Genomic DNA, 23,006 nt, shown 5'->3' on the forward strand with positions numbered 1-23,006 from the left:
GTTCATGTTACATTAATGTGTGTGTTACATGTTCCTGCTGCATTAATGTGTGTGTGTTACATGTTCATGTTACATTAATGTGTGTGTTACATGTTCATGTTACATTAATGTGTGTGTTACATGTTCATGTTACATTAATGTGTGTGTTACATGTTCCTGTTACATTAATGTGTGTGTTACATGTTCCTGTTACATTAATGTGTGTTACATTAATGTGTGTTGCATGTTCCTGTTAAATTAATGTGTGTGTTACATGTTCCTGTTACATTAATGTGTGTGTTACATGTTCCTGTTACATTAATGTGTGTGTTACATGTTCCTGCTGCAGATGTCTTCCCTCCTTTACATCCTGTTGGTAGTTTAATGTACATAATGCATCATATTCTATAAGATCATATATTTGTAGTGAACAAATACCAGCGTAAAAATACTTTGTTACAAGTAATAGCCCTGCTTTTAAAATCTTACTTACGTAAAAGTATGAAAGTATTACCATCAAGTAAAAGCGGGCAACTCATTCTGTATAACGGCCCTTTTCAGAATAATATAGGCTGTTATATTATTGAATTATAATTATTGATGCATTAATCACTTTAATGTTGCAGCTGGTTTATCCAGCTTTGTTTACTTTATATTCCCAGGTACTTTATGCATTTCACAAAGGGATCAATAAAGTTTATCTTACCTATAATAAAAGTAACCAAACTTATTAAATAAATGGGAGTAAAAAGTCAAATATTTGCCTTGGAGATGTAGTGGAGTAGAAGTAGCGTTAAATATAAATACTTTCCAGCTGTGGTTTGTTTGTGTTGAGCTACAATCAGTCAGACGACCACAGATCAGGGGACAACAAACGCTTTTAGTTAGAAAGAAAAATAAGAAAACAGGTAAAAACTAGTTTTGTCTACAGCGACAGTGTATTGGAGTTTCCACTGAATTCCAACCAGAGTAAAAGCAGAATATTCATCCTCAATATTAGCAACTATGAAGTCACCACACACATCACTACTAAGTCTAGAAACACAACATGGCTTGGCTGACATGGTGGCTTCTGGCAAGACGCACAATATTATAGGCACTAAACTCTGGAACATGCAATATGGTGGCTGGTTACTGTAGTTTGTGCCGGGTCGAGTCCTGTGGATTGAGTCCGTTCACAGAGGGACGTTTGATTTCTGCAGCTGCGTGAGAGACAGCATGCTAACAGGTGGACTGGGCGACAGGCGGAGCGCCAAGTACGCAGAGGTGAGGCCGCTTCAGCCTCGGGTGGCTGCAAACAAACCTCCGCGGAGCATCAGGTGAGAGGACTTTAAAGAACGAGGCACATTTTTTGGATCCAGGATGAAGACATTCAGTTATTGGATTTGTTTTCTGGTAGGGGGTTGCTCAATTTTTCAAAGGTCATTGTTAAAGTGCTGGAGCCTTCCCCACACAGTCAAGTGAACACTAAGGTGCAAAACGTCTTAGGTTTATTGATGGCAAATCTACTGAGAGAGCATCAACATTCAAACAGCGTCTGTGCGTTCAGATTTGAGAGCTCGGGAGAAGTTCAGCGGAGTTATTTCAGCTTCCTGCAGTAACACTTCATGTTATCACGATGTGTTACATCTGTACTAGAAACTGTGTTGGAAAACATCTTTGAAAAAACGCTACAGGAAGCCTTTGGACATAAAAAGTAGGGCTGTCATGGAATACCATTTTCTGTCTCTGGAGCTTCGGTTGTAATCGACAGTGAATTCTTTGCCGAGACGGACGGCACAGCTGCAACACGTGTTTCCGTTTTATTAAAGGCAGACATGTTTGGGATTTTATGGCCAAGGTGAACTGAGTGAGACGGATGTTCGTCGCCTCAGAAGAGATGGTATATATTTTTAAAAGTGCAATTAAAAAGTATAATGATCCCCTTTATTGATAGTCTACGTTTAGCAAAAACAAAAAAGAATATCCGAATCCCAAGATTACAAAGTGAATACTTACAAACAAATGTCCGAGTCCAGCCCAAATAAAAAAACTGAACTACGCCTCCCAAGGTGCATTTCACTGACAAACAGCCAATCACAGAGCTTCACATTAACAGTGCGCTGAAGCTAAAGATTATGCTGCTCATAAAACAGATTTTACAATCTGCACATTACAGTTTGTATTTTTCAAACTTCATCATAAAATCTGTTTTTATTTGGGTGACGTCTCAATGGGCCAGGGAGAGAAACTCTACTGAGCATGTGCAGCGAGTTTCACGACGTCAGGAAGTTAGGAAGTTAGAAAGCAATTTTCATCCAAGTGACTGGGCGCCATCTTTGATATCCAGTTCTTATAATACATCCATGATTTAACAGGACACGTCCATATCCGTCAGGCTTGTGTTTAAAGTGGAAGTCATTTAGACCAATGAAAACACTGACGAGGCACACAAAAGGAACTTAGAGCACTTAAAAAACGAGCAACGTTTCACGCGGAGTTCATGATTCTGTCGGTACGTCTAAAAATTATGATGAGAAACTTTGAAAGATCCGAGGCTTAGCTAGCTAAGAATATCAACGGAAGTCGTCCGTGTTGTTTGATCAGTTGGTCTCTCGGTTCAGTCCTTGCGCTGAACAAGATTTTCTCCTTCTTGCTCACAAATCTGGACTCACAGACTCAAAGTTTAATTTTCTGCTCACTGAGTAGTGTTCTGTTGTGACTCCACATGAAGCTGAACCAGACCTCATTCAGGGTTTAACTTCTGCAGAACTTCTTCCCTGACTTCACAAACATGGGCGACGGCAAACCCCTGGCGAGGTCGACCTCTGCGTACATGCGCTCCGGTTGAAGGCCTGCAGGGTCTCTGAGCGACATGCAGGCGGTTGATTGTACAAACTGGAGTGCAAACTGTTCCAGACATTCAACACGAAGACAAAAATGAGTCCATTTCTCACTCTTTCATTAAGACTACAAACTAAAATAAAGCTACTGTAAAAGTGGGTTTGGTTTGATATTAAAAGCGCTTCCTTTGGAAACAAAAACACTACCAAAACAAACAGATTCAATGAAGACCAGTATGGAAGAATCTCTAACCTGGAAGAACAACTCGCTGCGTCTGAAATACTTGAAAAACGAATGAGAAGCGCTCGAGGTTTTCTTATCAAACAACTGACTCCATTGTTCATTGAGACTGTTCGTGTCGGATAGGAGGAATCAAGAACTCCTCAAGTTGTTCAAATACTTCAAACAATATTGAAAATGGCTTTCAAAGACTCAATTCAGCGTGAGGTCTGTGTAGAGTCATGAATACACAGATTCGCCACCTGTAGGGGGCAGTCTGGAAGTGGATGGAAAACATTACAGACTCTTTATTTATAGTGGACAAAATGGAAAATGGGGCTAAAAAAAAATGGTGAGATTTCTAAGAAACCAGTTAAAGGTGCAAACTACCGCCCCACATCACCTCTGAGGCTTTCAGTCAAGGACTAGTTTCAGTAAGGGACTTTCAGTCAATAGGAGGAGTCTTGGTGAGAGCAGGACTTTAAATAAGGGACTGTCAGTCAGCAGCACGGCGATGAGTAAGGGACCGTCAGTCAATAATATCAGAGTTTAAAGCTGTAAAACAGAGACAAAACCATAAACTATCAAAATACGAAATTAAAAAAAACAGGTTATATTCCGGAAGCAACATTTCGTTCAGAGTAATGTGTTGTTAAGCGTTGGTTTTTAGTTCCAAACTACTCCCCCCTCCCCTTGGAGACTAGCGGGACACAACAGCTGCCTTTTGATTATATATACACACACACACACACACTTTTTTTTAATCGTTTTTTCCTCTTTGTTTGTTTTTCCTAGAAAAAGACACTATCTGTTCTCCGGTCCAGTTGTCCCTCAGCGCCAGGTTGGTTCTCAAATCCAGAACTTTACAGTCTCCAGACAGAATCAGACTGAGTAGAGGCTCCGACAGTCCTACCAGCTCTGTCGTTATCCTTCTATCTGAAAACAGCGTACAATCATTTAACCTCCAAGAACAACCCAGTCACATTCCTCTTCCACTTGGTTCTGACTAAATCCGTCATTCTACCTATCAGTCATCCTGTTCATCAGCCCGACCGATCAGCTGACTCTTTCGCTGACGGCAGTCCGTGATTCTACGGTCTCTTCTCGGCTGGGACAGGGGACGGCAGACTGGGGGACGATGTCTCTGAGCTCCCTGCCCTCACCTGCTGCCTCTGGCTCTGCCCGGAGCCTAGCCCTACCATCTGCCCCAGGAACTAGGCCGACCCCTGCTACTCCTGGATTTCCGGAAGGCAGGGAACTGGGAGGCCTCGAGCTGCTGTTTGAACCTCTTTCTCCTCCTAAAACCTCTCTGTTTTCTGATGCCATGGCCGGCTCACCTCTCCCCTCCGCCCTGACTCCTTCCACTCTGACCTCTCGGCTCGGCAGCAGGCTTCCTCGGCTAGGCCGTGTGGTGCTCAGATCTTGGGGCTGTTCGCTCTGGTTCTGCTGAGCAGAGACCAGGTTCCTGGTTAGAGTGGGAGATGGTCGGGGAGATGAGCGGTGCTGAACATGGGGCCTTGTAAGCTGAGAGTGGGACTGGGGCCGTGGCTGTGTTTGAATCCGCTGAAAGTGGGGTTGTGCTTGGGACTGGGGTGGCCTAGGCTGGGAGAGAGACTGTCTGGCTTGTGGTCTGTATTGAGTCTGGAGTTGGTGTTGCGATGGGTGCCTTGTCTGGGGTTGGGGCTGCGCTTGATGCCTGGGTTGCAGGTGAAGTTGAGGTTGGGCTGAGGTCCTGGACTGGGATTGATGCAGAGTTTGGGCTTGGATCCTGGACTGGGATTGAGACGGTGTTTGGGCTGGGGTCCTGGTCTGGGTTTGAGGTGCAGATTGGGTTGGGGTCCTGGACTGGGGTTGATGCTGAGTTTGGGCTGGGGTCCTGGAATGGGGTTGAGGTGGAGTTTGGGCAGGGGTTCTGAGTTGCAGTTGAGTCTGAAGTTGGGCTTGAGTTCTGGCCTGGGGTTGGGGTTGGAGATGAGGCTGCAGTGACTGCAGGGGCTGGGATTGAGATTGTTGTTTGAGCTGGGTTTGGGGTTGGGACGGGTGTCTGGGCTGGGTTTGAGGTTGGTGGACTGTGGGAGACTGGGTTTGTGGATGTGGATGCCTTGTTTGGGGCGGATGAATGTGCAGGATGGATGGGGACTGAGAAAGTTGTGACTGAGGTGGAGCATGTTGAGCCTGAAACTGGGTTTGGTGCTGGGCTGGGGAGTGGACAGGCTGTGACTGGGATTTTGCGGGGGAGACCTGGCTCGGACTGGGGATTTGGAGTTGGGGTTGTTGGGATTGTGGCTGGGGCAAAACCTGCCTAGTTGGAGAGGGCTGGGATGCTGGGTATCTAGGCTGGGCTTGTGGTTGACTGGGAGACTGGGGTTGGGGTTGGGGCTGGTGCCGTGGCTGAGGGGGAGTATGCCGAGGTTCAGGCAGGGACTGAGGGTCAGACTTGGATTGTGGTCTCGGAGGAGCTTGCTGGGTGTGCGGCAATTGTTGGGTGGTGAGCTGAGGGACAGCCTGGGGGTTGACTTCAGGCCTGGACTGGCTGGAGGGTGCTGGGTGTCCGGAGGCTGGAGAAAGAGGCTGATCGGCTGAGGAAGAGGAATGTTGGTGGCGATGATGGTGGTGATGGTGGTGGTGATGATGGTGGTGTTTGTGAGGCGGCCGGTCCTTCCTTTTGTGGCCTTTTGATGGGCTAATGCTACTGCTGCTGCTGCTACTTCTTCCTCCAGCTCCTCCCTCTCCTCCTTTATCACTTACATCTTCATCTACTTCCTCTCCTCTGCTTCTTCCATCTCCTGCTGCTATTCCTGTTTTCTCCTTGTGCTTCCTTCCTTTATGCCCCTTGTGTCCATATGGTTGGCTTTCATCAGAAGCCGTGGGCTGCTTCTGTGATTGTGAGTGGCTCTGTTCAGAGGGGGAGTGCAGAGGTTCGGAGGTTGGCGCTTCCTCCCTTTTACCTACCTCCCCCTCTAAAATGACCCTTTTTACAGTCTCAGTTGTTGTAGCGGCAGGACTCTCCCTCTCCTCCACTGTCTCTCTCGTTTTACGTTTTTTGATTGGCAGGGCTGTTTCCTGGACGACAAGTTTGGTGGAAGACTCCTTGGCTGCTCTTCGTTTGGCCTCTGCAGCTAAAATGGTAGCTGCAGCGTAGCTCCCAGTTGTTGAGCTACCAGAGGTTGATGGTGTGGCGGTGGATGCTGCGACAACTGATGATGCTACTGAGGCTGAGGCTGGTTTCCTTCCCCGTTTCTTGGGGATGGTCGGTGGTGGGGCCTGAAGTTCCTGTTCTGATTTCCTCTTTCTGCCGGGACGGGACTTGGTCACTAGGGCAGGAGACCCCACCTGCTGGGAAATACAAACAAGTAGCATTAGCATCAACATTGTAACTGCATTTTTGAAAACTTTAATAATAATAATAATAAATTGCAGTAAGGTCCTAAAGCACTGGTTGTACTTTGTCAATGCACACATCATCTATCTGCGTTCACAAGAGTCCGATCCAGGCAATTTGACCTGATGAATACCTCTATGAGATGAAAGTTGGAAAATAGAAATTGGCAAAGAGTCTATTTCCTCAGTCCTTTGATGGTTTCCTGGAAGCTTTCTGAGGCCTACCGAAAGTCCGTTCTCTGATTTCTGAGTTATTTGGACTAATCAACCTCTAAAGGCCTTTTTCTTAAACATCCACTGTACTGTGCACTAGCTGGTTTTGGTTTGGCACTAAGGTACTAAGAGCCTTCAGGCCACAACGCTGAGCAGGCACCTGAAGGCACACAGAAATCCCACGTCCACACCCTTCCTCGCTATGCGATGAAAGTCCTTCTAAAGGTGGAAGTTGTCTCAGAGTCTATCCTTGTAGGTAGACATCTCTCGTGGCGGCTGAGACTGGTTGGGCACTTTAAGTCCTGGCTCTAGGTGGGACCTACAGTCTCCCTCAGCAGGGCACTGTTGTGGATCCAATGTGGAGGCAAAGGATTGTTGGTGGTGATGGAGATGATGATGGTGGTGTTCATGAGGCAACCGATCCTTCCTTTTGCGGATTTTTGATGGGCTAATGCTACTGCTGCTGCTACTTCTTCCTCCAGCTCCTACTCCCTACCTACACCTTCATCTACTTCCTCTCCTGCTGCGTTTCCTGTTTTCTCCTTGTGGTTCATGTTGTCAGACTAGATCTGCTCTTTATGAAAAGTGTTTTGAGACTTCTGTTATGATATGGTGCTGTATAAATAAAAATGGACTTTTCACTTGTATGACTTTGCTGATTCCTAAGGGTCTTTATACGTAGCTCTCCTGGGAACGATTTTCCTTTGGAAACTGAACTGCTGAAGGATTGATTCTCCACCACAACAAGGTGGCGATTCACAGATGAGATGATCGCTTAAAAAAGCAACATAATGTAGGATTTGGTATTTTAGCGATTCAGCACCCCTACAGTTTACACTTGTACGCTGCTGTCGTAAATATGGACAGCTGTAACGTTACACATGCATTTGTTATGATTACATTACTTATGAATGATCAAAAACTAGCGAGTCGACTAACTTGCTTACACAGCCAAACATTAAGCAAGTGCAACAACAGAAGACATAGCAAGCCAGATAATATTACTAACCCCGTTCTGTTGTCCGCCTGCCTGGCTCCCGTTCTGGCACGATACCCCCGCCAGCATATATATGGTATTGCTGTGATCTTTAAACTATATCTCCTCAAATGTATGGATTATGGATGACTGACCTGACGACAGACTGATCGTACCTTTGAGGCAGTGGAGGTGGTGCCAGTGGAGGATTCTGCCTTGCCGAAGGGCATCTTGACCAGCAGTTTGCCTGGAGTTTTCTCAACCACACGTTTCATGGCCACGCCCTCTGTAGCCTGCCGCATCTTCCCGCTGCCTATACAAGCACAAAGAAAAATAAACACATACAACAACAAAAAATAAAGGAAAGAAGAAAGACTTGTGAACTCTTAGTGTCTGAGTACCTTTGGGCCGCCCCCGGCCTCGTCCCGATGGTTTCACCACCTTAGCTTTCTTGGGGGGGCGCTTCTCGCGGCGGGAGGGACTTCCACGTCCAGTGACAGTGAAATCAAAATCGTTGGGGTCGGTGGTCGTGTCGCCGACCTTCTGGAAGTAGGCAATAAGTTCCACCTTGGAACGAAACGCTTTTCCCTCCGAGCTGACCAACCAGGCAGAAACAACGACACGTCATCTATAATACATTGTATTTACTCCATCTCATCATGAAAAGCAGACACATCATCAGGCGTGGCTTTGGCTTACTTTATAAGGTAGACATCAAACTTCCCCGCTGAGCGTCCGGACTTCCTCTGTTTGAGTTTGCGAGTCCAGCCTTCAGGCAGTGAGGGGTCGTCGTACAGCGGCCCGCGGTCTCGGATGACAGAGCGCCGCTGCCTGGGAGAACCTGCAGACTCACTGCCGGCCGCGGACTCAGACCCTGGCTCTGAGGGGCCGGCCACCGGCTCCAACGCCTGCAGGAAGGAAGCGACATAAGACCAGCTTAAGTCCTGAACTCGTTTATTATATTGTCTCATACTGTGATGAAAACTCTGGTACTCCACCTGTTCTGGCTGACCACAGACTCCTGTTGTTGCTGCACCTGTATTTACCTGGGTCTGTGGCTCCTGCCCCAGTCTGTGGCTGCAGCACAGAGGCTGGGTCTGTGGTCTCCTCCCCCCGGTCAGCATGGCGACGTTCTCTGCGAGCCTTCTTGGTCTTACTGTGGGACCGGTCTCTGGAGGGGGGCAGGGGATCGACAGGTTCCTCCTCACCTTCCTCCCTGTGGAAGAGATCCTGGCTGTTAACATTACATCACAGATAACATCACATGGTCATTGTTGCACAGTGTTTTCTTTAATTTGTTTATTTATCGATCACTCCTCCTTTCCGATGGCAGAGTTGTGGCCAATCTCCAAATCCACCAATCTGACAGACCCTACGTTAGTACGAGGTGGAGCGCAGATTTGAATGGAACTTCTTTTCGCCTTCATTTGATAGTGACAGAGATACAGGAACTGGAATCGAACCAGAGACCCTGCGATTTCATGGTAAGCCCAGAGGAAGTTGTGGCTATTCAGAAGGTTAATGTTTTGGGATAGAGCTCATTAGATCCATTCCCAGTAACTGAATTAAAGTAACCAGTATCATGTTCAACCTTTAACGTTTGTAACAAACGATATTTAAAGAAAAACGCTTCAAAATGATGCGAGTTACAGTCGATTTTGTAGAGAAGTATCCATCAATAAACATTGGCTCGTCATCTCGGGTGTAAAGAAGGTCAATTGTAACTTGTAGCTTTGTAACTTCAGTGTCCCGTACAAAGATAGGACATTTGAGTGTCCGTCCTCAGATGTGGTGAAATTTCACTGTTAAAATGTGTCCTTTTATTTACACATACACAAAAATATCCACACACTTTACATTCACAACCTCAAACTATTAATGACCCTCATTTGCTTCCATAAGATTACTTCATATTTTCAGTCAGTTTTTATTCCTCCAACTTCCTGATAAGAGATTTTTTGTTTACTGGCCTAAACAAAGATGGTAACTGGTAATACAACAAATAATAAATAAACAAACTCACCCTCACACTTGCTATGGCCACACATTGCTCTACTAATATACCAGCAACTCTACTCTTAAGTTGGGTTTCTTTTTTCAACCAAATCTTCCTTTTCAGTGTTTTTCTTCTGTTCCTCATTTTGAAGTTGTGGTCGACGACTAGCAGGGCCTGCTCTGGTTGTTTGATACATTGATGAAGAATAATTGTGATTAGTGAGTGACATGCATGCAGAGCCTGCATGTCACTCACTAGCAACAAACTCTGTGTCTCCTTAAATCCCTTAAATCAGAGTGAATTATGTTTTTATCAGACTGACTTCTCTTGTAGATTGGTCTTGTAGTCATGGAAATTGTTTTCCTTTTGAATCAAGCAGAGAAAAAGGGTTGTAGCATGACATGTTTGAGTTCATTCGCCTTACTTGACACTGCACGTCTTGCAATGTGACTATTGCACATGCGCACATCGCGATGTCGATGCTGAAACGATATATTGTGCAGCCCTAAAGTGAACATATTTAATTTAACACTAAATGCAACTGCCTACCGTTTATTATTTATTTAATTTAATTTGATGAAGCATATTTAAACGTTATACTCGCTGCATTTAGGTCAGACACTTTCCCATAATGAAGGATATGTGGAAATCCCAATTATATATAAATATATAACAGTTTATATGGGATAAATACCAATCAAATCAAATTTACTAATCAAATTTCTAATCAGTGTTTTTGTAGCTGCAATACATGCAGTGTAAAGGCATTATAGGAATGAAGGAATTAAAACCACATATCATATGCAAGTAAAAGTCATACTGATTAATAATATAGTGAACTATAAGAGACCAACGATGGTTTATAATATATAAGGCCATTTTAGAGCCAGAGTCCACGTATGGCCAGAGAACAGTTGAAACATATTCAGTAACAGCAGGATAAAACATGTGCTACTAACTACATTACTAATCTAACATTACGCCGATTATTGATTAATCAAGAAAATCACCAGATTAATTGATAAATATAGTGATGTGAATAATCTTTAGTTACAGCCCTAAATAAAAAAACATTATTTTGTTATTATTGTTTCTTTCCTGTGCAGTTCACCTGCTGACCCCTCAGATTCTCACACACGCACACACACACAGACACAGACACACACACACACACACACGTTCGACTACAGCTTTAAAACACACACATACATAAAAACACTGCCTTGCTTAGCGGCACTGAGGCGGCTGCCTGCTAATGAAAGTGTAATAAACTCTCTGACAGGGGGCGAGGGGCATATAACGGGATGTGCGTGTATATGTGAAACAGGGAGGGGGGGAGAGGAGTAACCTGGGTTAACCCGGGTTATGAAGCAGCAGTCTAAACACTCAGCCTGATGAAAACACTCTCAATGTTTGCTAACGAGCTAGCTGTTAGCTCCCTGCCTGTCTGACGGAGGCGGGCGGACACAACCCCGCCGACCCCCGGCCCCGGCCTGACTTCCCGGGGAGTTGTGTGGAAGTCCGAGCGGCCCGGCGGCGCACGGAGAGCGGGCGAGAGCTAAAGCTGCTCCGCCACAGCAGCAGCTAAAGTACACACTTAGCAGCAAGTTAGTGACGTATTCCCGTTAACCCCGCTCCGCCGAGACAGGCCGGGGTAAAAATCAACGCACTTTTACTTCAATAAAATACACGACAGAAAACGGTCTGCGGAGGCGGCGGCAGCGGCAGCGCTTTAACGGAGGATAAAATGTAAAAAACCCACTTACAGTCTCTCCTCTCCGCTCTCCACGGCGGCCATTTTTATTTAAATAAATAATTTTATATTAAAAAAAAGCCTCCAAACATCTCAGCTCCCTCCTGCTGCACCCCGCCCCCTTCGACTCCATTTCCAACCGCCGTCAGTCAACAAACATCGCGAGACCTGCATGAAGATGAGGTCAACACATGCGCAGGGGCGGTGTACTCCCGCGAGATATGAACTCTTATAGGGTCACACTGAGACGTTCATGGACAAGCTCTGAAATCTGTAAAAATAATAATTTAAAATAATTTATTGACCATTAATACTTCAAGTAAAACATACAAAATTAAAACAATAAAAGCATTTATGAAACAAAATACGATCAAAGACAAATCATTTTAAAAACAATAAAATATCAACTTGATATCTTGGCAAGAACAGTTAAAGGTAAGGTTATACAAGTAAGCATTATTGTTATATACTATTACTAATAACAATGATAACTGTTTTTGATTAATTTAATCATTTTATCACTGTTTTCCCTTATCTATTATTATTATTATTATTATTATTATTATTACTTTTTATTTTTAAATGTTATTTTATATATATAAGTGTGTTCTTCCAATGTCTTTTGACATTGTGTTTGCTGAAAAAAAGCATGACAATACCATTTTATCATATCTTTGGAAATTATGCTTCCCAATAAAAACTATTGAAACAATAACATAGCAACTAAAATATGTAAGAATTAATGTCAAAAATATTAATTCATTAAAAATTCATTAACAAAAATCTAATTATGAGAGAGAGAAAAAACAGTGAGGCCTTATTGTTAAATATTAATAGTGGTCATCAGTTTTACAAGAAAACATCTCTTTGGTTTGAAAAAACATTGAGGAGACAAATAGCAGCTTATGTTCAGTCTTTATTTGAGGTAAATGAGGGTTCAGACAGAGCTGTTTCTCAGCTGAACGCGGCAGTTCTCAAAATCTGAGGAGGATTTTTGGGGGAATCCAGGCGTGGAATTGAAAAGCCCTTAACTGCTGGGAAACCGTCCAAACTGTTGGAAAGAAAAAGCTAAAAGATGACGGAAACACGAAGACATAAACAACACCGGACTGTCTGCTGTCGAGAATTAAACAATAATACAGTTTTCTCTGTTAGAATAAAAAATATCAAACATTAAAAAAAGAAAAGAAAATCTGAACACACTCAACAAACACTCAGTTTCTCCAATAAAAAAAACAACAAAGAGACAAGAAAAGTCTTTTTCAGTTTGTCGTCTGAACACCTTCATTTATGAGAATAAAAATACACATTAATAAATAAAATATGAGAAATATATTCCTCCACGCTGCTCTACAAGCCACAGAGCAGGAAGTTCAACACGTTTAACAGCATTTAAATACATCAGAGATCCTGATATAAAAACTCACATCTGAACGACAGAAGCTCAGCTCACAGAATCACGCTGAACACCTCTGTGCATTCGTTCACGCTGCTAACGTTTGACTTTCATCATAATTTAACATTAGAAACATCTTTTAGTTCTTGTTTGTATTGCACACTAATATTTCAGTATTATAATATTTCAGTATTATTCCGAATATGACAATATTAAACAGCATATTCTGTTTGGATATTCTGAATTAGGCATTATTCCAAATGTAGCATTTTCCGATTAAGACATGTGGGATATTCTGATATCATTCTCAATTTAGGTTTTTAACGTAGTTTGAGACACACGGCAGCTTCTGTCAGGGTCTATTTTTGTGTGTCGGCGTAAAAAGTAGAGCTGGAAGAACACAGTTTTGCAAAATTTGCAGAACGGTGACAAAGAGTGTACTGCGGTTGGAAAAGGAGGGACATTTAAGTTATTTAAAGGGCGTCTTCGTACGTACATCATGGGGGCGTTTTCTGTTAATCGGAGTATGCACAGCTGGCTGTACACAGGAATATTAGTGAAATATTATTTTTTCATTAGCCATGTAAACAACATCGTAAGAATATCGTCTTTTTCGGAATAAGGGCAAAAACTGGAATATTTTGTGCCAAACGTTTTTTGTCGTAGTCAAAGATAAATGAATACATATTGGAAAACACTGGAGGCTGGAACTACAAAAGAATTGTAACAGTAGCTAACATTTTAGCAATGTAGCTAGCTACTATGTGTTAGCTAGACTTTCTGCATTAGAGTCAGACAATGTTTCAGTCCTAAATGTAGGCCGAGATGTCTTATTTTCAGTTTTAATCTAGCGAGGCTAACTGCCCGTATGTTCCCCAGCTCAATACTTTCTTAATATGACAAATTAAGTAGACCTTTAAAATGGTTTTACGTTATAAGCTATGTTTTTTCCTTAGGTCAAATGTTCAATGTATGTTTCCTTTGATCAATATGTTGAAATCACCAACAGCTAAACGTGCAAGACCGTTTTCTTGACTTTAGACACTGATATCACACAGTGGCTCAACAGATCTTTACCATTCGAACTCCACTTGAAACGTCCATCTCCCTTCGTTCTTTTGCAAAGATAGCCCTTTCCAATCTCTTACATGCTAGTTTATATCACGAACATATGGTCCTGGGAACATAGACGATCTCCTGCCCAGTTAGTGGTATACTAACATTAATCAAATCATGATGGTGTATCTGATCAACTTCACAACACAAGCTAACACCGCTGAGTGAGTGAGCGAGTGTGAGTGAGTGTTTTAGCGTTTAGCTAAAGTGCTGTACTTTGAGGCAGAGGAGGCAGTTTCAAGCTAATCAGTTACGGCACAATGCGAATCTTTCTTTAGCTGGTTGACAGTAACTGTGCTTACTGTCAGAGAATTATAAATGATAAAATGACAACACAACCTGTAAAACAATGCATTATGGGTAAAGTGTGATTCTGTGCAGCTTAGCGACGTTCACCACGGTAAGAGCCGACGAGACGTGTCACCGTGACGACTTGACAGCGCTGAGTCACATTCTGTTGGCGGCCATCTTCCACCGGTTTTTCACGAATCTCGGCAGTCAATATTACTTCGCTTACACACGGCCCTCCTTTCTGTTCTGTCACCCGATTGGTCAAATGTCCTGTCAATCACTGACACCTATCTCAGTCTCTTCTCTGATTGGTCCAGAGCGTCAGCCCGTCAGAATGATGTCACACAGGTCATCTCGTCGGCCAGCTCGTCCTCGTCACGACCTGTCCTGATTGGCTCCTCGTCGCTGTAAAGCATAGCGGGGTCGGCGGCGACATTGGCGAGGAGAGTTTGGCTCCCGGTGCCGAGCAGGTCGCTGGCGGCCGACTCCATCTCGTCCACCGTCATGTGACACGCGTCGGCGATCTCCCGCTTCGCAAACGCCACAAACTTTGGATCTCGAGCGTAAAGACCGAGACCCTCCGAGATCAAAACCTGCAGAGAGCGGAACAAAGAATCAGTGACGGCAGTTTGACTTTACAAGATCAATATCATCGATGAATGTTTCCTCACCGCCTCCACCAGACTGTCGGCGGATCCTCGTTTCTCGGTGAGCTGAGCGCCGAGCTGTGAGGGAACTCTGAGGGTGGTGTACGCTCTGTACGGAGGAGGAGCTGCAACAACAGTTACGCGTTCAGATACACGATGAAGTAAACAGACTCATGTTTGTGTGAGAAAGGTTTACATTTTTTAAATCATAGACCCGGCACATACATCACAAAATGTCACGGTCACGCCCCTTTTTGTGGGACAGAAAACAGAAGATTCTGAAGATGGACGTCAGTGAGGTTTCACACGTTATAATTTTGACAAGTCTATATGAATTTATTTCTTGTTAAACAAACGCTCGTTTTATAGACATTCCCAGAACCTGAGCATTCATGATAACTTCTATATAATCGGACTTCTTTTTGCAACCAGTGGAGTCACCCCCTGCTGGATGTTAGAGAGAATGCAAGTTTGAGGCACTAGCTTAGCTTTTCAGACCCGGAAGTTGCCACATGATATCCTAAGTTTCTAAGTGTCTGTATATAAGAAACCTGTTAATAGCTGTTTGATCTACAGTCTGGTTAATTTTCCTGCTTCTCTCCTTATGAGTTTAGTGATTCTTTCCCCCAAAAAGGGGCGGGGCCTTGGCGATTGGCACTTGATGAAACGATGCCGCTCTGGTCTATGTAAAAGCTCTTTTACATTTGTTTTAATCATCCTTCCTACCTGACGTCCCTGCAGGGCCACCGTACCAGGCCGGTCTGGGTGCTGCACCTGTCACATTGACACCTGATGGATGAAAGACAGTTTATGCTTCAGTATTAGGATGTAGTCTAAGATTACTTCAACAAGTGTTAGCTAAGGTGTTAGCACTGAGCCCTCTGGGACAAGTAAACATCTCCTGTTGAGTCTCCTCACCTCTTCCTGCTCCTCCCTTCTTCCCCTCTCCTCCACCTCCTCCTACTCCTCCCCCGCCTACTCCTCCTCCCCCCCAGGGTGGGCTGCCTTCCTCCTCCACAAGGATGAGAGGAGCGTAGAGTAGGCGACCACGGCGAGGACACGGGTTCGCCCAGGACGCCGAGGAGGCCGTCGATGAGCGACCAGAGGAGTGACGAGACTCATAATTGTTGACTGTTTGCTGCGGGAGAGGAGGAGGAGGAGGGTTAGACTTCACTGAAGAAGAGGGGCAGAGATACATGTGTGTTGATGTGTGTGTTACCTGTGTGCGTGCCCGGCGTGGCGGTGAGGTGGGGTGGTACGTGCCGGGGATCGGCAGGTCGTCACTGCTGCCCTGCCTCCTCAGACACTGGATGTTAAAAGACGGCTTTCGACCTAACAGACGAAAATAAACACTGTAAAAATGATATCTAAACAATAATAGAAGAAGTAATTAACCGTTTTACTACAACTGTTACTTCTGTTTCAAATGTTGTTATTTTAAAACATCATTTTCAAATATAACAAAACATGGTATTCTTCTTTTCCATATAAACAAACATGTAAAAAGGAATAGAAAGAACACACTTAATAATACAAAAATAATAAAAGAAAGATAAAACAATACAATAATTAATTAAAAAACATAATAATAACAATAACAATAACAATAATGCTACTATTACATGTATAACTTCATCTGCAAAATGTTCTTAACCCTAATACCGTGTAATCCAGGTAATCTCATTTTATATAATTTCAGCATTTAATCTAAATTCAAGTCTTCTGGTTTTATCTGGTTTAACTTTAATCCAACACATCTCGTCTTTATGTCTCCTTTTAATTTCCACCGTTATGTCACCTCCCCTTGTCATTTATAATAAACTGTGACATCAAAGTGTGTTTTCACCAGTGGGCGTGGCAGGAAGTAGGCGTCTCCGGGTCGTCCTCCTGGCGTCGTTGTACCCGTTGCCATAGCTACTGTCGGGGTAGGGGGCGTTGACGTCGTAGTGGTCTCTGTACAGAGGAAGCTCGTCAGGGTGATGTCTGCAAGGACACACACACACACACACACACAAATATATATATAAACACAGAATAACAAAACACAGGCCCGTCTGTCTGCCTGTCTGTCTGTGTGTACCTGTCTGTCTGTCTGTCTGTCTGTCTGTCTGTCTGTACCTTTCTGTTTGTCTGTATGTACCTGTCTGCTGTCTGTCTGTCTGCATGTACCCGTCTGTTAGTCTGTATGTATATACCTGTCAGTCTGTCTCTACCTGTCTGTCTGTCTGTGTGTACATGTCTGTACCTGTCTGTATGTCTGTCTGTACCTGTCTGTCTGTCTGCACCTTTCTGTTTGTCTGTATGTACCTGTCTATCTGTCTGTCTGCATGTACCCGTCTGTTAGTCTGTATGTATATACCTGTCAGTCTGTATGTACCTGTCTGTCTGTATGTACCATCTGTCTGTCTGTATGTACCTGTCTGTCTGTCTGTCTGTATGTACCTGTCTGTCTGTATGTACCGTCTGTCTGTCTGTGTGTACCTGTCTGTCTGTCTGTATGTACCATCTGTCTGTCTGTCTGTCTGTGTGTACCTGTCTGTCTGTCTGTTTGTGTGTACCTGTCTGTCTGCCTGTCTGTATGTACCATCTGTCTGTCTGTCTGTCTGTATGTACCATCTGTCTGTCTGTCTGTCTGTCTGTGTGTACCTGTCTGTCTGTCTGTATGTACCATCTGTCTGTCTGTCTGTCTGTGTGTACCTGTCTGTCTGTCTGTTTGTGTGTACCTGTCTGTCTGTCTGTATGTACCGTCTGTCTGTCTGTCTGTGTGTACCTGTCTGTCTGTTTGTGTGTACCTGTCTGTCTGTCTGTCTGTATGTACCGTCTGTCTGTGTGTACCTGTCTGTCTGTCTGTATGTACCTGTCTGTCTGTATGTACCTGTCTGTCTGTCTGTCTGTCTGTATGTACCTGTCTGTCTGTATGTACCGTCTGTCTGTCTGTGTGTACCTGTCTGTCTGTCTGTATGTACCATCTGTCTGTCTGTCTGTCTGTGTGTACCTGTCTGTCTGTCTGTTTGTGTGTACCTGTCTGTCTGTCTGTCTGTATGTACCATCTGTCTGTCTGTCTGTCTGTATGTACCATCTGTCTGTCTGTCTGTCTGTCTGTGTGTACCTGTCTGTCTGTCTGTATGTACCATCTGTCTGTCTGTCTGTCTGTGTGTACCTGTCTGTCTGTCTGTTTGTGTGTACCTGTCTGTCTGTCTGTCTGTCTGTATGTACCGTCTGTCTGTCTGTCTGTGTGTACCTGTCTGTCTGTCTGTTTGTGTGTACCTGTCTGTCTGTCTGTCTGTCTGTATGTACCGTCTGTCTGTGTGTACCTGTCTGTCTGTCTGTATGTACCTGTCTGTCTGTATGTACCTTCTGTCTGTCTGTGTGTACCTGTCTCTGGAGGTGATGCTGTCGTTGTCTTCCTCTCTGCTGTAGTAACCCTGCTCTCCGTACGCCTCCATGTCTCCGTTCCTCCAGTATCGCTCCCTTGAGTCCCTCCTGCAGAACAAGAGACTGTGATTGGCCGAGACACCTGTCACCTGACGCAGCAGCCTCTAGTGGCTGTGAGAGGAGCTGCAGTGAGACGCAGCGAAACACCTGTTTTATGTCAAACATTAGCCAACGACGTTCACCTGTTTGTAACTTCTGTATGTAATCTGCCTCAGTTTGCTCCTCTCATGTTTCAGCATCAGTTAACTTACTTGTTATTTTTCAGAGCTTTCAGCCACGCAGTATTATTATACTACAGTACTCTCTGTTACGCAGTATTATTATACTACAGTACTCTCTGTTACGCAGTATTATTATACTACAGTACTCTCTGTTACGCAGTACTGTTATACTACAGTACTCTCTGTTTTGCAGTACCTTGTTATACTGCAGTACTCTCTGTTTTGCAGTACTGTTATACTACAGTACTCTCTGTTTTGCAGTACCTTGTTATACTGCAGTACCTCTGGTTTTGCAGTACCTTGTTATACTGCCAGTACTCTCTGTTTTTGCAGTACCTTGTTATACGCAGTTACTCTCTTGTTTTGCCAGACTATATTATAACTACATTACTCTCTGTTTTGCCGTACATTATACTACAGTATCTCTGTTTTGCAGTACTATTATACTGCAGTACTCTTCTGTTTTGCAGTACCTTGTTATACCTGCAGGTACTTCTCTGTTTTGCAGCTACTATTATACTACAGTACTCTCTGTTTTGCAGTATATTATTACTACAGTACGCTCTGTTTTGCTAGTACTGTTATACTACAGTACTCTCTGTTTGCAAGTACTTTATTACTGCAGAGACTCTCTGTTTTGCTATTACTGTTATACTACAGTACTCTCTGTTTGCAGTATCTGTATACTGCAGTACTCTCCTGTTTTGCAATTACTGTTATACTACGTACTCTCTGTTTTGCAGTATCTTGTTATACTGCAGTACTCTCTGTTTTGCAGTACTATTATACTACAGTACTCTCTGTTTTGCAGTACCTTGTGTGTTTGTGGTATGACGGTCTCTTGTGGCCGTGGTCCAGCAGGCCGTTCTTCGCCGTGGGGCGACGGTGATAGTGATGATTGATGGACGACCTCGTGTTGTCTCCACGGCGAAGATGTTCGTCGTGTTCGCTGCCGTTCGGCATCTTGGTGAGAGAACCGACCCGGTGGACCAGACCTCCGTTAGACACGCTGTCTCCCACCACACCACCAGGACCTGCAGGAAAACAACACTCTTCACCTGGATGTCTGTATACTCATGTTTTAAGAAAAGGATTCAACCAGCTCATGATTTCAGGAAGAAGGACATTTGAAAGAAGTTGAAAGATTTAAGGAAGTTAAAGCTGACACTATTAGTCGATTAATTAAATAGTTGATACAGTAAACCGAATATGTTTTGAACAATATACAAAACAATCAACAATGAAGATAATTGATATTTTCAACCCTAATAATTTTTTTTAACTTATTCTGGCAGAAATTATCTTCCATATATTTCCCATAATTAAAATACATCTTACTGCTCACCAGATCCTGATGACTAATAATAAATAATTTGTAACATGTAATGATGTAATGTTTACCAGTGGGCGTGGTGAGTATGGAGCCTCGTCGATCTTTCTCTGGTCCCAAACCGTTCTCGCCCTGCAGAGCCAGAGACAGATTAGCTGCTTACAGACAGACAGACAGACAGACAGACAGACAGACAGACAGACAGACAGACAGGTGGACGCCACTCATATAATCACTTTGTCAAATTAAAGACCTGATACGCAGCGTTCTCCTCGGGCTCCTCGTCCTCCATCATGGCGTCGTCGTCTTCGTCGTTGTCGTCGTCCATGTCCTCGTTCAGAGCCAGACGCATCTCTGGACCCAGATCCTGCAGAGTCTTCAGACCAGCTTTACACAGCTGCTAACACACACAATTACAGAAACACACACACACACACTGTTTAGTATCGCCTCACACATGTGTACAGTGTGGCTTAAAGCTTCTGACAGACAGACAGACAGACAGACAGACAGACAGACAGACAGACAGACAGACAGACCTGAATAGCAGACGGGTTGGTGGCGTCGGCCTCTCCGGTCAGATCTTCTTTCTCTTTCCTCTTCCTGAACTTCCTGAAGTAATCCTGAATCAGGAAGGTCGCGTAAAACTTCCCGACTGTCACTTCCTCCTCTGCAGGACGACACAGCTCAGTCAGCAGCAGTATTTATTATACTGTAGTATTAGTGGTAATTGTGTGGTAGTATTTGTCGTGTTTGTAGTATAATTATTGTGTTTCTTGTAGTATTGATTGTTGTAGTGTCAGAAGTATTTTTTGGAGTATTAGTACTGTAGTACTAGTAATATTTTTTTGTGGTACTGGTAGTGTTAGTAGTGTTTCCTGTAGTATCAGTAGTGTTCCTTGTAGTACTAATAGTTTTCTTGTAGTATTATTAGAGTTTATTGTAGTATGTTGTAGTATTAGTTGTATCTGTAGTGTTTGTGGTAGTACTAGTAGTATTAGTTGTAGTATCAGTAGTACTAGTACCTTGATGTGGTGGTATAACTTCGTCCAGTAGTTTTGGTTTCATCCTCTTCCAGATCTTCTTGATGATCCCCCGCAGCTCCTCGTTCTCCTGTTCAGGGTTACCTAGCAACAGCACGCAGAGGGCGGGCCAGATATAAATGATGATAACGATGCGTTCATGTCACGTGAGAGTTATCGTAATTACAAGTATCTTTTACATGTCTGTTCATTGTGATTAAAGGCGGTATAAAGATCAGGCTTCACTTGTACGTTTTAGACTATTAGTAGAATTAGATTCCAGTGGTCGTTGCGTAGGATTGTTTCCGACTTGTGCGAGCCAAACATTTACAACTACACTTACAAAGATTGAATAATTTCCAAAATTCCCAACATGTTTTTGTCTAAAGAAATATTCTGCTTCAATCCATGTTTGTTGGCGTTTATCTTTTCAAAAACAACTTTTTCACTGCAGTAAAAAAAATACGGTTTGCTCTCCCGCTCGCTGCACACAAAGGGAGGCACGAACTACACGTTTTATTCATTAAAGAAAGCGTATTTAATAAGAATAAAATAACAATTAATTTAATCCGATTAATCACTTTATAATTATTACAATTTCTAATTTCTTTCTTCATTCGAAAAAAGCTTCAAATGTTACAAAAATGACTTTCGGTGCAGCCCTGCTCTCTAATCATACAACCGCCTTTATGACGAGAACGCAGCATTTATGTCAATATCATCAACAACACAGTGACGTCATCAACAGCTCAGCCTGTGGACCAATCAGATACCATCAGTTTTGATCTTGAGGGCGGTGCGAACCAGAGCGAAGAGCGTGGCGTTGAATGTCACCATCCCGTCAGCGTTCAGAGGCATGTTCATCGCTACGAGACGCTGAGGGAGAGGAAGGGGAGAAGGAGAGGTTAGTACGTACACATATTATGGGATGTTCACGTGTCTTTAATGTATGGACACATAAAGCTCTGGATGTCTCAAACTCAGTGGTGGAATGTAACTAAGAAATGTAGTTAAGTACAACTTCGAGGTTTTTGTACTTTATTTGAGTCTTTTATTTTCATGCTACTTTATACTTCTACGTGCGTGTGTGTGTGTGTGTGTGTGTGTGTGTGTGTGTGTGTGTGTGTGTGTGTGTTTGTGTTTGTGTGTGTGTGCATTTGTGTGTGTGTGTGTGAAGTTAGAAAAGATCATAACATTATTTTATAACATGTAATGTGTTTTTGTTTTTTAGTCTGATATGAAAAAAAGAAGAGGACCCACATCAGAGCCCTGTGGGACACCACCGAGATGAATATTCATTCTGCCTTTAATCATTTAGAATATTGTTTTATAATTATTTCCATTATCTTAAGATAAATAAACACTACACTATCACTTTAACCCTTTACAAGGTATACTATCCTATACATCTTTCTTCGTGTTATTATATATCCACTATTGGTGTTACTTAATATGAAGCTTGTTTGTCGTTCCTGCAGAAGTACCAGAAGTAGTTTTTTCTTTATGTTGGAAGTCCAGTGTGCACCCTCTTTAGACTTTCATTTGGCCGTTTCAATTTCTCTTTGTTTACAGCCCTTCAATCTTGTGACTGTTAATTGGTGCGGAGTTTACCTGCTAATTAGCATCAACTGGCATTCACATTTAATCTAAGAGGAGAATGGGATTCATTGTTATGAGAGCACACGTACTAACAATTATGCGGTTTAAGAGCACATAGACATAGATTCTTCTTAGGACCTTTCTCAAGAACTAAATGAAGAAAAAACATATTAAAAAAACTTGGTGAATTAGGCCCATTGTTCATACATTACATCCATGAGTTCATACAGTATAAAGTGAAGTATATTTTACCTTACAGGCCACTCTGTGAGGACAGAGCTTCCCAAAACCCAGAGGAGGCTGAATCCTCCTGAGCAGAGCCACAACATCCAGGTGTTTGATACGTCCCCTGAGGAAAGAAAATACAATACAATCAGTGAACCTGAGAATAAAAAACACTTACGTCTCCAAACAGCAGGAGGAAAATGAATTTAGAAACACAGATTGGCGAGCCCAGTCGGGGATCTTGATTGTATTTCATTCTCCATCTCAGTGTCATTGTGCTTTACTGGCATCATATACAACTCAACAAACTGAGGTTCTGTCCTCCTCCAACATCACGAGGTGGCGGATCAAAATCCTGGCTGTCATTTAGATTTTTAGATTTTT

At 43.3% G+C, this 23,006-nt stretch overlaps 2 protein-coding genes across 7 annotated transcripts in view; both read right to left on the reverse strand.

Annotated features, from left to right (window-relative positions):
- Window positions 1–839: 839 nt before the first annotated feature.
- Window positions 840–11,475, reverse strand: mecp2 (methyl CpG binding protein 2). Of its 6 annotated transcripts, none has more exons than XM_029427254.1 (7): window positions 11,354–11,374; window positions 9,615–9,950; window positions 8,590–8,807; window positions 8,291–8,499; window positions 7,993–8,186; window positions 7,768–7,904; window positions 840–6,354 (listed from the first exon to the last, which is right to left on the reverse strand). In XM_029427254.1, exons 2-7 carry the CDS (start codon window positions 9,637–9,639, stop codon window positions 4,078–4,080), a joined length of 3,060 nt encoding a protein of 1,019 aa, XP_029283114.1. In that variant the 5' UTR covers window positions 9,640–9,950; window positions 11,354–11,374; the 3' UTR covers window positions 840–4,077. The 6 variants fall into 6 exon arrangements, with proteins under 6 accessions (XP_029283114.1, XP_029283112.1, XP_029283113.1 ...); XM_029427252.1 differs by having other exon boundaries at window positions 840–6,357; XM_029427253.1 differs by lacking the exon at window positions 11,354–11,374 and having other exon boundaries at window positions 840–6,357; window positions 9,615–9,766; window positions 9,910–9,935.
- Window positions 11,476–14,472: 2,997 nt separating this feature from the next.
- The window catches only part of cacna1fb (calcium channel, voltage-dependent, L type, alpha 1F subunit), a 52,119-nt gene continuing 43,585 nt past the window's right edge, over window positions 14,473–23,006 (reverse strand). Inside the window, exons 38-51 of the mRNA XM_029427246.1 lie at window positions 22,650–22,746; window positions 21,572–21,674; window positions 20,802–20,903; window positions 20,316–20,446; window positions 20,030–20,173; window positions 19,848–19,908; window positions 19,261–19,480; window positions 18,166–18,273; window positions 16,637–16,773; window positions 16,010–16,122; window positions 15,796–15,928; window positions 15,517–15,579; window positions 14,815–14,915; window positions 14,473–14,736 (exon numbers count right to left, since the gene is read on the reverse strand). Coding sequence (XP_029283106.1) covers window positions 14,473–14,736; window positions 14,815–14,915; window positions 15,517–15,579; window positions 15,796–15,928; window positions 16,010–16,122; window positions 16,637–16,773; window positions 18,166–18,273; window positions 19,261–19,480; window positions 19,848–19,908; window positions 20,030–20,173; window positions 20,316–20,446; window positions 20,802–20,903; window positions 21,572–21,674; window positions 22,650–22,746 — 1,777 coding nt within the window. The remainder of the gene's footprint in view (window positions 14,737–14,814; window positions 14,916–15,516; window positions 15,580–15,795; window positions 15,929–16,009; window positions 16,123–16,636; window positions 16,774–18,165; window positions 18,274–19,260; window positions 19,481–19,847; window positions 19,909–20,029; window positions 20,174–20,315; window positions 20,447–20,801; window positions 20,904–21,571; window positions 21,675–22,649; window positions 22,747–23,006) is intronic.

The sequence above is a fragment of the Cottoperca gobio genome, unplaced genomic scaffold (assembly GCF_900634415.1).
Source record: "Cottoperca gobio unplaced genomic scaffold, fCotGob3.1 fCotGob3_303arrow_ctg1, whole genome shotgun sequence".
Classification (NCBI taxonomy): domain Eukaryota; kingdom Metazoa; phylum Chordata; class Actinopteri; order Perciformes; family Bovichtidae; genus Cottoperca; species Cottoperca gobio.